Here is a 15,679-nt window from a genome sequence, read left to right as displayed (position 1 = left end):
AGCTGTGTGAAAGAAGAGAAATTTCATCTTCTCCGTCTCAAGTGAAAATCACAGTTCCCAACAAAGTCTGCATTCAGAAGGGAGGGGGTGAGCGGTTCAGGGGATTATATATAAAACATTGAAAGGGAAATATTTATCCTACTAGTCATTTAAAGCTGCAATTATCAGTATTTCCATAGTAACACTGACAAAGCTACTGTATGTTAACCTGGCAAGCCAGACCCACATCAAGATGTTGGGTCTGGGAACTCACCATTGGCATGGTTCAATCCGAGGGGCGGGATAAACGGTTGTCTTTCAAATTCCCTCTGCACTCATAGCCAACCAGAGCAACGCTAGTTGATAGATTAAACTTTTGCCGTATCCGGTTGGCAAAACTCCGAACACATCTTCCCTTTTTAAGAATTACTTCAGTGCTTAACTCCAAGTCGTATAGTGCGTATATAAATTAGCACAAGTGAGAAAAGATGAGTGATAATCCTGTGCAGGAGTGTGGACGTAACAGTAGCAATAACAGTAGCAAGTGTGTATTCAAGAACATTTGTTTAAAACAAGATTTTACTGCTAGTACTGCCTCTTTCTTGTCTGTGGTCCATAAATAAGTGTTTTAAACGTAAGTGTAAGGGTATAACACATGCAGAAATTCATTCTTTTGATCTTAATTTCCTACTCACTCCACAAAGCCAACCAGTAGGAGTGGTGGCGCAGCGTGAAAGAAATGGTCCCTCATTTGCCTCCCACTCCCAGCACAGACAAAGTGGTGGCTTTCATTTTGTAGAAAAAAGGGCCAGGATGGTGTTCCAACAAGCCAGGAATTACTTTGCTTAACCACTCTAAGAAATAGATTAACAGACTTCTGAGAATTGGCCTCTATTAGATTCTTCCAAAGGTCCCAAACAAGTACTTATCACTAATAATCAAGGGGTCTTAACTAAATGCATGTTGTGGATTGTACAATGCTGCATAATGGGGTTCCTTGAGCTTTCCTGTAGATGGTGCCGAGGTAATATCTGTCCATCAATTCAATGCTAAAATACTGTACATAGAGTGAGAGAGCTGTGTTTCCATACTCAGTGTCTCGCCACTTTCTGTGTGGTTGTCTGATAAGAGGTTGCACCATGCCCCATCTCCTATTTGTGGTATTCATGGTATCCATCACAGCCAAAGTCTGCAGGGTTTTTGTGTGGCAGAGGGGGACCTTAAGTATCATATCTCTAACAGTCCCTTTGGACTAAATTGTCTTAGGTACTAAGGAGCAAATGAAGAAAGGAACTAAGCTAGGCAATAAAGTACCTTTTGCACATTCCTGTTTGCATTTCCACCTCAATCTGTGTTAAGATATTACTAGTAGCAACATCCTCTCCTGTTACCCAGAATACTACCCAGAAAAACAACCATTAAAAAATAAAAAAATGGTTGGATGGATGTGTATGCGTGTGATCCCTTCTGTAATCTCCATACCGTGTTGGACCAGAACTTGACTATGGGAGCGTGGTAGAAAGCATGAATTTTCCTGGTTAAGGGAAGCTTCCTGGCACGAATATGTGTCTCCATGTCATTCTTTGCCTCCACGTGGTCGTGGGATCTGGCCTCCTTGAACACATCCTATAGAGAGTTAACAAGGCCCAAATTAGACAACAGCAAGCGGCAATGTGGGGAGAAGAGAGGGAGAAAGCAAAGGAGAGGATGTGAGTGAGTGAAAGAAGGTAAGCAAATAAATGACTTACTAGTAACAAGAATCACAAAAGTATTTATAAAAAATCTTTTCATGTGAAAATCTGTCGTTACTCTTCTTATTACCCAACAGACATACAACCTGTTCACAGCTCATTAAACCTTTTAACACCACCTAAACATTGGACTATTTTTCATCTTTAAGAATTATAATGCATTTGGACATTTTAAATCGTTTTTACTGATTTATTTCACTGTAGGACTGCTTTCACACTAGGGAGATACCATATATTAGAGCTTCAAATTAAAAGGATAAAAATACAAAAAACAGAAGGACTGAGTAAATCAAACCATTTGGATGTCTTCAGCTATGTTCTGGAAGTTGCGTTTGCTGTCCTCCATGGTCATCTGGTGGTCTTCCTGACTCTGAGGGATATGAGCCATCTCAGCCTTGGATTTGTACTCCAACAGTAGGATGGCAGGAGGTACCAACATACTCAGAATCACCTAGAGACAAATACACACTAATGTGGGTGGATGCTTCTATATTTGTCAAGAAAGTCCTTGAATTACACACACTAATCTATCACAAGTGTTTTGTTGCCTAAGTGTACATCTAACCTGTTTTGTGGCTGTTCAATCATTTGATTGATTTGAATGTTCTGTCTTGATAGCCCCAGTGACAAGTAACCCAAAACAAAGAAATAACAACATGTTCGTTTCATGGGAGTATCCAAATCCAAATAAAAAACTTAAACAAAAACACAACGAAATTAAGGAAAGACATCTAGAACAAAACGTTTTTCAGTAGCATAATGCTCGGTTACGTTGTAACCTTGGTTCTCTGAGTGAAGAGACTATCTCTCCACCGTTACATATTGTATCTCCTTTTTATACTATGTATACTGTATTATGTGTTATATGGACCTGTGTCTGCAATAAAGCTTTATTATTATTATTATTATTATTATTATTATTATTATTATTATTATTATTATTATTCCATATGTACAGGGATGATCCCCCTGAGGTCAGGTATGTGGATACTTCTTTAAGACACACTGGCTTGCCCGGCCACGCCCTGTAAAGCACCTGTGCTGGCGTCGAATCACTGATAGTTTGATCGGAACCGTCTTCTAGCAGCCTACAGCTGGAGAGATAGTCTCTTCACTCAGAGAACCAAGGTTACAACGTAGCCGAGCATTCTTTATCGTATCGAGACTATCTCTCCACCGAAAATGAATGTGGACCGAGATGACCATGTGGATGCTGTACATGTAGCAGCGTGGGGGGCTTGCCACCATAAGGCCCACAAGGTAGCAACGCCAAGGGTTGATTGAGCCAATACCCAGGATGGGACAGGCACACCCGGAAATGTATATGCCTGTTCAATAGCATCCACAACCCAGTGGGACAGGGGTCCTGACTGGGTGGAACATGGAATGGGGCCACTATACCATCCGAGCCTTTCAGGAGAGGAGAGTGACTATACTCGAACAGGCTGGGTCAACTGGAACCCAGATGGAAGGTCATGGAGCTTGCCTACTCTTCAGGCAAAGGTACGCCAGAGTAACCTAGCGTCAAGGGAGAGCCACTTCAGTTCAGGAAGGATGCTGAAGTGCTCCAAGGACCATGTACTTTTCCGTCTGTTAGCCGACTTTACGCATGCTCAGCATTGGATCCCACACGGCGTGTCAGCCGGAGACAGTCAAAACTGTTGTCACGTACTTTGTTTGCAACACGGGAACAATAATCCACAGAGGCTGCCCATAGACAGGCTCCTAAATTAACAGGTAAGCAGATTCATCCACACTCTTTCTTCCAGTTTTTCTCTATGAGATTGTCTGCACGCACGTAACCATACTCTCAAGTGGAGATCAAACAATCAGTGATTCCACGCCAGCACAAGTGCTTTATAGGACGTGGCCGGGCAAGCCGATGTGTCCACGTACCTGACCTCAGGGGGATCATCCCCAGAGATGGGAAGTAACGAAGTACACATACTTCGTTACTGTACTCATGTAGATTTTTCAGATATTTTTACTTTACTATTTATTTTTGTGCCGACTTTTTACTTTACTCCTTACATTTTTTACACGATTATCAGTACTTTCTACTCCTTACATTTTACAAAATTAGCTCGTTACTTTAGTTTCAAATAATTTCAGTGGAGTTACCGTTATTATTTTTTGCGTCATCAATACCGAATTCAATCTAATTGGATGGGAATATACGTTGCACTTGACGCACCACTACAAGACGACTCAACAGATTTGGCGGCATTCATTCACGGCAAATCACTGCGGCTTGATGGCGGTAACGTTAGCACATAGTAGTATGGACGGCGACATGATTGAAAATGAAGAAAACAGAGATCCCAGAGATTCGGCAGACAAGCAGCAAGACATTCCCAATCATTTGTGTGGTCCAGGTAAATTTCCAGTAAATTTCCAAGCCTGTACTTTGTTACTATTAATTGAGTAAAGAAGTTAAATCAGTACTTCTACTTTTACCAGAGTATTTTTTTAACACAAGTATCTGTACTTCTACTTGAGTACGGGAAGTGAGTACTTTGGCCATCTCTGATCATCCATCCATCCATCTTCGTCCGCTTATCCGGTGTCGGGTCGTGGGGGGCGCAGCTCCAGCAGGGGACCCCAAACTTCCCTTTCCCGAGCCACATTAGCCACGCGTTCCCAGGCCAGGTTGGAGATTTAATCCCTTCATCTAGTCCTAGGTCTTCCCCATGGCCTCCTCCCAGCTGGACGTGCCTGGAACACCTCCCTAGGGAGGTGCCCAGGGAGCATCCTTACCAGATGCCCGAACCACCTCAACTGGCTCCTTTCGACGCGAAGGAGCAGCGGCTCTACTCCGAGCTCCTCACGGATGACTATGCTTCTCACCCTATCCACCCTCCTGAGGAAACCCATTTCGGCCGCTTGTACCCTGGATCTCGTTCTTTCGGTCATGACCCAGCCTTCATGACCATAGGTGAGGGTAGGAAAGAAAACTGACCGGTAGACTGAGAGCTTTGCCTACAATTGAATGTAAAACCGCACCCGCTGCGCCGATTCTCCGACCAATCTCCTGCTCCATTGTCCCCTCACTCGCGAACAAGACCCCAAGGTATTTAAACTCCTTCACTTGGGGTAAGGACTTATTCCCTACCTGGAGAAGGCACTCCATCGGTTTCCAGCTGAGAACTATGGCCTCAGATTTAGAGGTGCTGATCCTCATCCCAGCCGTTTCACACTCGGTTGCGAACTGATCCAGTGAGTGCTGAAAGTCACAGACCAATGATGCCATCAGGACCACATCATCTGCAAAGAGCAGCGAGGAGATCCCCAGCCCACCGAACTGCAACCCCTCCCCACCCCGACTATGCCTCGATATCCTGTCCATAAATACTACAAACGGATTGATGACAAAACGCAGCCCTGGCGGAGGTCAACCCTCACCTGAAACGAGTCCGACTTACTGCCGAGAACCCGGACACAGCTCTCGCTTTGGTCATACAGAGATTGGATGGCCCTGAGAAGGGACCCCCTCACCCCATACTTCCGCAGCACCTCCCACAGTATCTCCAGGGGGACCCGGTCATACGCCTTCTCCAGATCCACAAAACACATGTAGACCAGGTGGGCATACTTCCAGGCTCCCTCCAGGATCCTTGCGAGAGTGACGATCTGATCCGTTGTTCCACGACCAGGACAGAATCCGCATTGTTCCTCTTCAACCCAAGGTTCGACTATCGGCCGAACCCTCCTTTCCAGGACCTTGGAGTAGACTTTACCAGGGAGGCTGAGAAGTGTGATACCCCTGTAATTGGCACATGCCCTCTGGTCCCCCTTTTTTGAACAGGGGAACCACCACCCCGGTCTGCCACTCCTTAGGCACCGTCCCTGACTTCCATGCAATGTTAAAGACGCATGTCAACCAAGACAGCCCCTCCACACCCAGAGCTTTCAGCATTTCTGGATGGATCTCATCAATTCCTGGGGCTTTGCCACTGTGGAGTTGTTTAACTACCTCAGCGACTTCCACCAGGGAAATTGACGACAATCCCCCATCATCCTCCAGCTCTGCCTGTACCATAGAGGGCGTATTAGCTGGATTTAGGAGTTCCTCAAAGTGCTCCTTCCACCGCCCTATTACCTCCTCAGTTGAGGTCAACCGTGTCCCATCCTTACTGTACACAGCTTGGATGGTTCCCTGCTTCCCCCTCCTGAGGTGGCGAACGCTTTTCCAGAAGCACCTTGGTGCCGACCGAAAGTCCTTCTCCATGTCTTCCCCGAACTTCTCCCACACCCACTGCTTTGCCTCTTTCACGGCAGAGGCTGCATTTACCCGCACTACCCGTTTGGGCTTACCAGGTCTGTCCAGTGTCTTCCCCCACCCCCTGACCCAACTCACCACCAGATGGTGATCGGTTGACAGCTCTGCCCCTCTCTTCACCCGAGTGTCCAAAACATACGGCCACTGGAGCCCCATACATGACTCCATTCAATGTCTCCAAGAAGGCCGAATACAGACTATAGTGAGAGTCCCTCCCCACCCACAACCCGCAGGCGTAGGGAGGCAACCCGCTCGCCCACAGGGGTAAACTCCAACGTCTGGCTCCTTCCCCCACAGAGAGGAGACATTCCAAGTCCCCAGAGCCAGCCTCTGCCGCCCGGGTCTGGTCGGGGCCCGGGGCTTGCTCCGTCACTCTATCTCTTCCTTGTTCACTCATAGGGTTTTTTAACCATTCTTTGTCTGGCCCCTCACCTGAGACCACCTTGCCATGGGAGAACCTACCAGGAGCACAAAGCTCCAGACAACACAGCCCTCAGGTTCATAGGGACACACAAACCTCTCCACCACGATAAGGTGATGGTTCCCGGAGAGACGGAGAGACCATCTCTGATCATCCCTGTACATATGGAATATGTAACGGTGGAGATAGTCTAGATACAATAGAGAACTACTCTTTATATTTGGATGTTTACTAAAAATGAATTGAGAAAAAGTTAGTGTCTTTTTGTAACCCAGATTAGATAGAAGTGTAGCCAGACCATACTCCAGCGCTGACACAGTGCGGTGAAGATAGGTTTGGCAATGCGGGACTAATCCCCATAACCCCCACCCATTAAGGGCGTTGTTTGCTGTAGGCTTCATTTGGCCCGCCGCAGCTCCATCCACGCTCCACCTCTTTGCCCATTTTTGGATTAGCAGACATCAGACACTGTCAAGAGCTGCCCACTTTGAGCTTTATTTTGGCTCTTCAGAAACCTATTGGTGACACCACAGAGACTACGTCCATATTTTAATCTATCGTCTATGGGTTTGAACAACAAATCAGGAATGGCTTGCACCAGTAGGTCACCTGAGATAAACAAGAGTATTAGTAAACTGTTTATTAATTGTATCACAATTCAAACCAAGTAGCATCACACCTCAACAAAGTACTTGAATTGAGATTGGGATTAGATATAAAAAGCAGACCTTGGTTCAAGCCATAGGAGCACAGCATCTGTTGACAAAAAGTTAAACCAATACAGTATGGTTTAATATTTGTATTAAGCTGTACATAGACTAATAATTCACTGTCGAACCTCAGCAGCCACTGAAAACAAAGCACAAAATCCAGCACTTAAAAATAAAAATAAAAATCTAGATGGAACATGAACCTTGTACCAGGAGTTCTTGCGCATGTTCAGCCGTCCCATCCACATGTCTGACAACAGCAACTGGGTGCAGGTATAAACCACAAAGGGCCGTAGGTGGGAGGAGACAGCCAACTTCAAACATGTAGAGTTGCTCCAGTTCTTCAGCTCATAGGTGAGCAGCTTCATGGCCATGGTCTCATCCTGCCTGAACGACTCCTCCAGCAGGTCCACTGCTAATGTCCCAAACTCACTGAAACACATCACTAGTTTGTTTAGTCCACACCTTCACTTTTACGGACACATTTTATAGCTACGAGACATGAATCAAAGCCACAGAAAACCTTACATTGAGTACTCCTTGAGCTTCTCGGAGGTGTCGTCCACCACGTCACTCTTCTTGGCCTCGTAGCCCATGGATCGGCAAAGCTTACAGGCCACCAGTGCCTTTGCCATGTTCTCCTCGCCGTGCTGCCAGAAGAAGAGTGACATTTTCTGCCTCTTCATCAGCACGGCCCACACCAACAGCTCATTAAAAGGGTAGGGAAACCGCCGTGTCTCTGGGTCGTCTATGTCCACAATCTCTTCTTTGCTTCTCTTTTTGTTCTGATCGATGGAAGACTCAAGCTAGGAGAGGGAAGGAGCAGTGAGAGGGGTAGAGGCACACAGACCCCCGATACTCCCGTTTAAAGGAAGCCGTGGTCTTTTTATTACATTATTTACCTTAGGTTTGTATGGCTTTGCAGTTTTGATGAAGTGATTGTGCCTTGTCTTCTCCTGCTTGTCAGCCTGCATGCTAAAAGACTCGTGACTTTTCCTCAAATGAGAACCAGGACCTGCTGCATGGCGCCCCGACCTCTGTGCAGAATATGAAAACATTTTCAGATTAGTTCATTTTCTTTCACTGACTTTTATCACAGTTCGCAATCCATTCAATAACCGTCTCAGGCCTAACATCATTTTTTACTACATCCACACAACATGCCAGGTTTTAACATCAGTGCATCATGCCATTTTAAAACACAGACAGAAGTTTCAAATATCAACACTAAAAAAGACCTTTAGGACATTGCCATAAAGACACTGAAGGATTTTTGCAACTGTTCAAACTCACCCTATTGTTGCCGTGGAGATTTTTGTAAATGATTCGGAAGCGTTTCCTGGTGTAGTTGCACCTGTAAGTCCCGCCCATCAGGTACTCAATAACCAGGCCCACATCAATCAAAGTGATCTTATAGTTTGGGGGCAGATGACTCTGCGAGAAGGCACAGAAACAAAGTGATGGATGAGATTGAACAGATTCTGGTTAAACTGATAAAAATGTGGCTGATGGTTACCTGTTTAACATCTCTAACCAGGTGGAGAAGAGTTGGGTTGTTGGGAAGTTGTTTCTAAAATTGAATATACAAAAAGCTTTACAGCACTCAAAAACACACACATTCTTTACAACCAGCCCATCTCTGTTAATCAGTAGCTGGTGCATGTTTCAGAATGTTACCGTGTTGTAGAGCTCTTCTAGCCGACTGATTGTCAGGAAACGGTGCATGCCCACACCGTTTTCTATGAGCAACTTGACAAAATCCACCCTGTCCATCACGAGTGCATCCAGCATTGCTTGCTCCAGGGAGCTCACCTATACACACAAAGATAAATATGTTGTTATGAACCATATTTCAACAGAAAATGATTATTTATAAAACTAACACAATGAGGGACAATACCAAAAATATGTCCACATTACAAAAACAAACAAACTGTCACTTGGGTGGAGCTGTTCGTTATTTATTTAAGGGGCCACCAGAGGAGTTTTGGGACCTTTAGCCAAAAAAGACATGACCCTCCCCTGCCAGTAAAAAAATTTGTATGACCCTGCAAAATGATTTGGAAAAAAGGCATGACCCTTCCCCAACAATTTATCAATACCTTCTGTACTGGTTTGCGCTTGGCAAATATATACAGATTCCCATTGTTTTTTTACAGCCATGACATATGTGACTAAACCTCTGCATTCTCATCTGACGTATCACACTCCTCTGTCATGGTGTGGTGGCCATTTCAGTAGATTTACTCACTAACATTGTTAGTTGTGGAAACACAATAAGCATGGAAACTAAATGCACACTTCCTGCATTACTGCATTACTTCAAATACTAAGTTACACTAGTATTCACATGAAATAAAACAATAAAATATTGAGACCATTCAGCAAGGCACTCGGGGTAACATTCAACACACAAACTGGTTGCTATGGACTCGTCACTAGGTTTCCTCCACTTCGCCGTTTAAACAAAGTGGAATAAATGTATAAAAGTCCAAATCTACACAAAACCCGCAATCAATTAGTAAGCTGACATCAAATGTGGCATTTAGGAAACCTTTATTGCAACCTTGGCACGGTAAGATGTCCAGACATAGTGCAACAGTTATTTTCGTTTTTTATGTCCTGCTGCTCCCATCGTCAGCCAGGAAATATTTTTTTTACTAAGCAGTATATGAAATCTGATGTATTACCTACCACCATTTAGTTGTTTTGTGTTATTTATGATATTTATAAAATATCTGATCATGCCAGACGTAATTATTCCACTCATTTTTTAAACAATGCAATTATCCGTTTCAGCCACCAGGGGGGCAGCTCCCCCTGCCCCATATGTCTATGCCCTGCCCCACAGCAAACTCATGGGTCAGACCCATCTGGTAGCGAAGGAGGGCCAAGACTAAGAGCTACATGGAAAAATATGTACCAAACAAGCCACTTTTGCTGTTTCATGAATACAAAAGTTGGGTGACCCCCCCCCCCCCTGGACTGAAACATGTTGGATGACCCTCCCCTCAACAAAGAATAAAAAGACATGACCCTCCCCTATTTTCCTCCGGTGGTCCATTCCATAAATACTGAACGGTCCCTTAGTAGAATAACATTAGAGCTGAGCCCACTCTTCATCTTCCTTCTTGTAGGAATTGGTCAGGGTGTCCCTGTTGTGGCCCTGATCTTTGAGGGGGGTCCCAATGTGATCCTGACCGTGCTAGACTACCTTCAGGAGAGCCCTCCTGTCCCAGTGGTGGTGTGTGAGGGGACCGGCCATGCTGCTGACATACTGGCCTATGTCCACAAGCAGACCGAGGAGGGAGGGTAGGACACACACACACACACACACACACACACACACACACACACACACACACACACACACACACACCACAAACTCACCATCTATAACTTTATCTGTGAATGTAAGACAAGTTTATTTCTGATGCATATTTATTTTTCACTAGTTTAAAGCCAGCACTCACCGATACTCACTTTATTCACACCACTGTATGTAAATTCTTACTCGAGCTTCCGTGTAGATTCATGAACTAGACTGATATGCATGTTATTTGTTTTGTTTCTGTTATGTATCTTGCTCTCTCACACACAAACAACACACACACAACATTGCCTGGGTTAAGAAACATAAATAGATATCATATATCCTCCTTTTCACGCAAAAGCCAGGATTCCCTCAAGTATCAAAATAAACAGCCTGCCTGACTCCAGTTTCATAGCTCCTCAGACTGCAGATTGTGGTTAGAAACGATTCTGGGATCATTTTGGGCAAGGTTTGGAGCCAATGCTCAGCTAAGCAAACATTTGTCAAAGACGTGGCACGCACACACAAGCACGCATACGTACCAGAAGCTGCTGTCCGTACACAAACACATGATTCTTGGCAATGTCTACTCGGTCCCAGGCCAGTGTTAGGACCAGCTGATCGAAGGCAGATGCATTTGTGCCTGAAATACACAGATACAGCCATGTGTAAACATATATACAGACATTTATTCACAGACAAGTAAAGCCTTGTATTTCCTGTTAGCCAGCTAGCAGGATTAGTAGTGCACGGCCAGGGCAGTAATACAGTCAATTACACAATTAGACTACAAAGTAAATCCCTGTTCAGTTTACTGCTCTCTTCCATACTAATCTGGTTAATTGTCCTCTAGGAGCCATCTGAATCAAATGATCATAATCACTGTACACAGAATTGATTGTGTGAAGGTCAAATAAGAATCCAGCGGGAATTTCAATTTCACACAAATAAATTGAATGAAAGTGGAAGAGAGAAATATCTTTAAGCAGCACTCAGTATTCTTCTACTTCTCTGTCCTTCAGAGGAGTTGCTGTTTTACCAGGACTACTGTCACTGTTTGTTTGTATTTTGAGTGTCTGAACCACACTCTCCAGACTATCGATTAGTTGCAGTCACTCAAAAATTCCTTGCGTTTGTCTTTTTCCGCCACCTACATTCAGTATAAAACACCTCTTTCCTGTGAATTATTTCTTTCATACTTGAATCAAAGAATGCCTGTGTTCACACAACAGCTAGTCAGAGTTAAGTGGGTATTTATCTTCTTTTTATTCCAACTGCAGTTATACTAAAATAAAAAGACACAGATTCTCTACAGCATAATGAAAACAAAGTAAGTTGCTCAAGGCAAGGCAAGGCAAGGAAGCTTTATTTGTTTAGCACATTTCAGCAACAGGGCAATTTATTTAAAACATTAAAGAGCAGTTGAAAACAAAAAAATATATAAAAACAGATAAAATACGAGATTATAGGACGCTAGTGTGGGACAATGTGTAAGCCGTTGCTCTATACGCGTAATCCACCCGCAATCCTTGCAGTTCCCAGAACGGCCAATCCCACTGGACTTTTTAATTCTCATTATATGCTTACATAGATTGTCATACAGTTCCAATTTTCAACAATCTAACTTCAGTAACAATAAATATATAAAAACAGATAAAATACAAGAATAAAAGTTACAGTGCAGTATAAGAAGTGAACAATCATTTAAAGAAAGGCAGCTTTAAAAAGAAAGGTCTTCAACCTTGATTTAAAAGAACAGAGTTGCGGTGGACCTGCAGTTTTCTGGGAGTTTGTTCCAGATATGTGGTGCATAAAAATTAAATGCTGCTTCTCCCTGTTTAGTTCTGACTCTGGGGACAGAAAGCAGAAATGTCCCAGACAACCTGAGAGGTCTAAGTGGTTCATAATATAGCAGCAGATAAGAAATATATTTTGGCCCCAAACCGTTTAGTGCTTTATAAACCAACAGAAGTATTTTGAAATCAATTCTTTGAGGGACTGGAAATCAGTGTAACGACTTCGGAACTGGAGTGATGTGATCCACTTTCTTGGTCTTAGTAACGACTTAAGCAGCAGTGTTCAGCTGCAGCTGTCTGATTGATTTTTTTAGGGAGACCTGTAAAGACACCGTTACAGTAGTCGAGTCTACTGAAGATAAAAGCATAGACAAGGTTTTCCAAATACTGCTGAGACATAAGTCCTTTAACCCTTGATATATTCTTAATATATATATGATAATATGCTGACTTTGTAATTGTCTTAACGTGGCTGTTGAAATTCAGGTCTGAGTCCATGACTACACCAAGATTTCGGGCTTTGTCCGTTGTTTTTAACATTGTCGATTGAAGCTGAGCACTCACTTTTAATCGTTCCTCTTTTGCTCCAAAAACAGCCACATCAGTTTTTTCTTCATTTAATTTAAGAAAGTTCTTGCACATCCAGTTGTTAATTTGTTCAATGCACATACTCAGTTGTTGTATTGGACTATAGTCCCCTGGCGATAAGGTAATGTAAATTTGTGTGTTGTCCGCATAACTATGGTAATTTCTTTTGTTGTTTTCCATAATCTGAGCCAGTGGAAGCATGTAGATGTTAAACAGAATAGAATGGAGCCTTGGGGAACTCTGCACAGTGACACAACTGACAGTGTTGAAATAAGGAGGCCCTGTGAATGTGGGCAACATGATCTCCTCAGGAACACAAAGAGAAGGGCACACAGGGGGAACGCTGTTCTCAAAGCATATCTATATCAGAGTGAAAACATTACAAAGTCTTGAAATCTTTATTTCCCAATGCCAACAACCTCAGCATTTGAATAGACTGAGTCAACTTTATGTGACTTTTGTGACTCAGTTCTTTTATTAAAGAAGTTGGGGGGAAAAAAAAAGATTTAAAAAGAAATAATCTACTAACCTTGGAGTAAAGCCCTCAGAATGGCTACGTCAATGTCCTGGTGCTCCTTGGAGCTGATGTGAAACACAGTGATCTGTTTTCCAAGAAACAAGATAGCACTTATCAACATGTTCCCACAGACATTATCCAGATGTTTAAAGAGTTTGTGATATATATTGCTTTATAAAAAACTATCAGTGGGACCATCACAGTTGTCTCTGTGGCAGTGTTTATAATGCTTGTGTGCGGCTCTCACGCTGGTCAATGAGCAACAGTTTGCGTGGCTTCAAACAATGGGTTAAAAACCGTACGTAATTTTTCAGGGTCACTTTTTTGCACATTTAAAACAACATTTGTCATGGTAAATCTAAATATTAAATCTAAATCTAAATGTTAAATCTAAACGTTAAATCTAAATGTTAAATCTAAATGTTCAATCTAAATGTTAAATCTAAATGTTCAATCTAAATGTTAAATCTATATCTAAATGTTAAATCTAAATCTAAATCAAAATGTTGAATCTAAATGTTAAATGTTAAATCTAAATGTTCAGAAACTAAATAAAATAAATCTAACAAATGTTGAATCTAACAGCTAAATGTTAAATCTAAATACTTGCAAACTAAATATTTAACTAATATGCACATTCAAAATGCATCTCGAAACATTTAGATTTAACATTTAACATTTAGATTCAACATTTAGATTTGACATTTAAATTTAGATTCAACATTTAGATTAAACAATTAGATTTAAATTTAGCATTTAGATTTAGATTTAACATTTAGATTAAACAATTAGATTTAGATTTAACATTTAGATTTAGATTTAAATTTAACATTTAGGTGTAACATTTAATATTTGGATTTAACTATTTCAAATATCTCTAAGTTGACAAATATTGTTGTAGATGTGCAAAAAAGTGACCCTCAAAAATTCATACCAGTTTTTTAAACATTGTTTGAAGCTAAATGTGACAAAATGTTGCTGTTATTTTCAGCGTGAGCCGCTTTACAAACGGCACCCCATAGTACTTCAATAAGATTGATGAAGTTGAAAGTTGCCGTACTTTATTTTACTTCTTCAGAAGCTTTTGCATTTGGTTTTCAGGAATTATTTTTAAATGACTCTGATCTTTGCAAGTTTATTTTACTGCAGCACTCACTGAAATGGAAATAAATAAAAACTAAACATGAATGATAAGAAGTGTATGAAAGTGATTAAAACATGCATGAATGTACCAATTCTTTGCTCTTCATGCACTCCATCAGAGTCTGAAAGAGATGGACGGCATCACTGTGGCTGAAGTTAAAGGTTTTCTTGATGGTTGCGATGATGTCAGTCTCCACTCCATCAGGAAGACTACTGTAGAACAATTACAGTATTACATGGTTATGGTCACATTGCTTAAACCCACACAGCTGTAAAACACAAACAAATATAGGTGTATTTGTTCAATTAGGTTATTATTTTTTGTTACTTTAATATTCCATTTCCTTTTTCCTGTTAAGTAACTTTCAAAGGAATGGATAAACCTTAATCGTATCTGCTCTGGATCTGTGCATGTTTCCGGTGATAGACTATAACAAATCCCTACCTTTTTGCTTAAACATAGCAGCGATTGGTTGGTTCATTTTTTGCATGTCAGCTAACAAAAAGATACATTTTAAATAGGAGCAGCAAAGAAATATGTAACTAAACTGGATCACTATTTGGATCACTGTCCAAGATAACCAAACTATTAATGAAAGAACTAGATTGTGTTCATGGATACAGTTTACAATGAAGAAGCAAATTGTGGTTGTGTGCATTTTGCAGCGTATGTGCAAGCCTGTCAGCTGATTACTTTTAACTACACTGTCACAAGTTCAACTTTTTTTTCAACTCTTTTATAACAGACTTGGCTCTGGCTGGGTTTAATCAAATCATTTGTAATGTCTAACCATCACTCAGTACCAATGGTAGTGAATGCTTAACTAATCATTTGTTAATGATTAACCACTCAGTATGATGCATCACTTGCAATTGCTTTTAAGCCATCACCAATGAAAGTGCTACAGAATATACCTTGTTTGTCAATGTAAATGTTTTGTGAATATCATTATTAAAATATATTATCAGAATCATCCTGTATCACGTCTATTCTTTTTATTACTATGAATCCCATGAACAGAGTAACTGATTTCCTAATGATTCGTTAATACAGTAACACACACACAGTCTGTTTATCAGTAACTAATCATTAGTGCTTGAGTCCCAATCATTCAGTAACTAATCATTAACTAACCAGTAGTTCCTCATTCGTTCCTCATTCATTCATTAACAGTAACTACC

General features: G+C 41.8%; 1 protein-coding gene across 1 annotated transcript in view; it reads right to left on the bottom strand.

Moving 5' to 3' along the window:
* The window catches only part of LOC144519266 (transient receptor potential cation channel subfamily M member 7-like), a 43,596-nt gene that overhangs the window by 18,961 nt on the left and 8,956 nt on the right, over window positions 1–15,679 (bottom strand). The window contains 11 exon segments of the mRNA XM_078252281.1: window positions 1,462–1,605; window positions 2,026–2,181; window positions 7,344–7,572; window positions 7,669–7,946; window positions 8,043–8,177; window positions 8,434–8,574; window positions 8,657–8,710; window positions 8,818–8,952; window positions 10,996–11,096; window positions 13,367–13,439; window positions 14,587–14,710. Coding sequence (XP_078108407.1) covers window positions 1,462–1,605; window positions 2,026–2,181; window positions 7,344–7,572; window positions 7,669–7,946; window positions 8,043–8,177; window positions 8,434–8,574; window positions 8,657–8,710; window positions 8,818–8,952; window positions 10,996–11,096; window positions 13,367–13,439; window positions 14,587–14,710 — 1,570 coding nt within the window.

Source organism: Sander vitreus, chromosome 1 (assembly GCF_031162955.1).
Source record: "Sander vitreus isolate 19-12246 chromosome 1, sanVit1, whole genome shotgun sequence".
Lineage (NCBI taxonomy): Eukaryota > Metazoa > Chordata > Actinopteri > Perciformes > Percidae > Sander > Sander vitreus.
The sequence above is the reverse complement of the archived record's forward strand: the minus strand, read 5'-3'. Positions and strand labels throughout refer to the sequence as shown.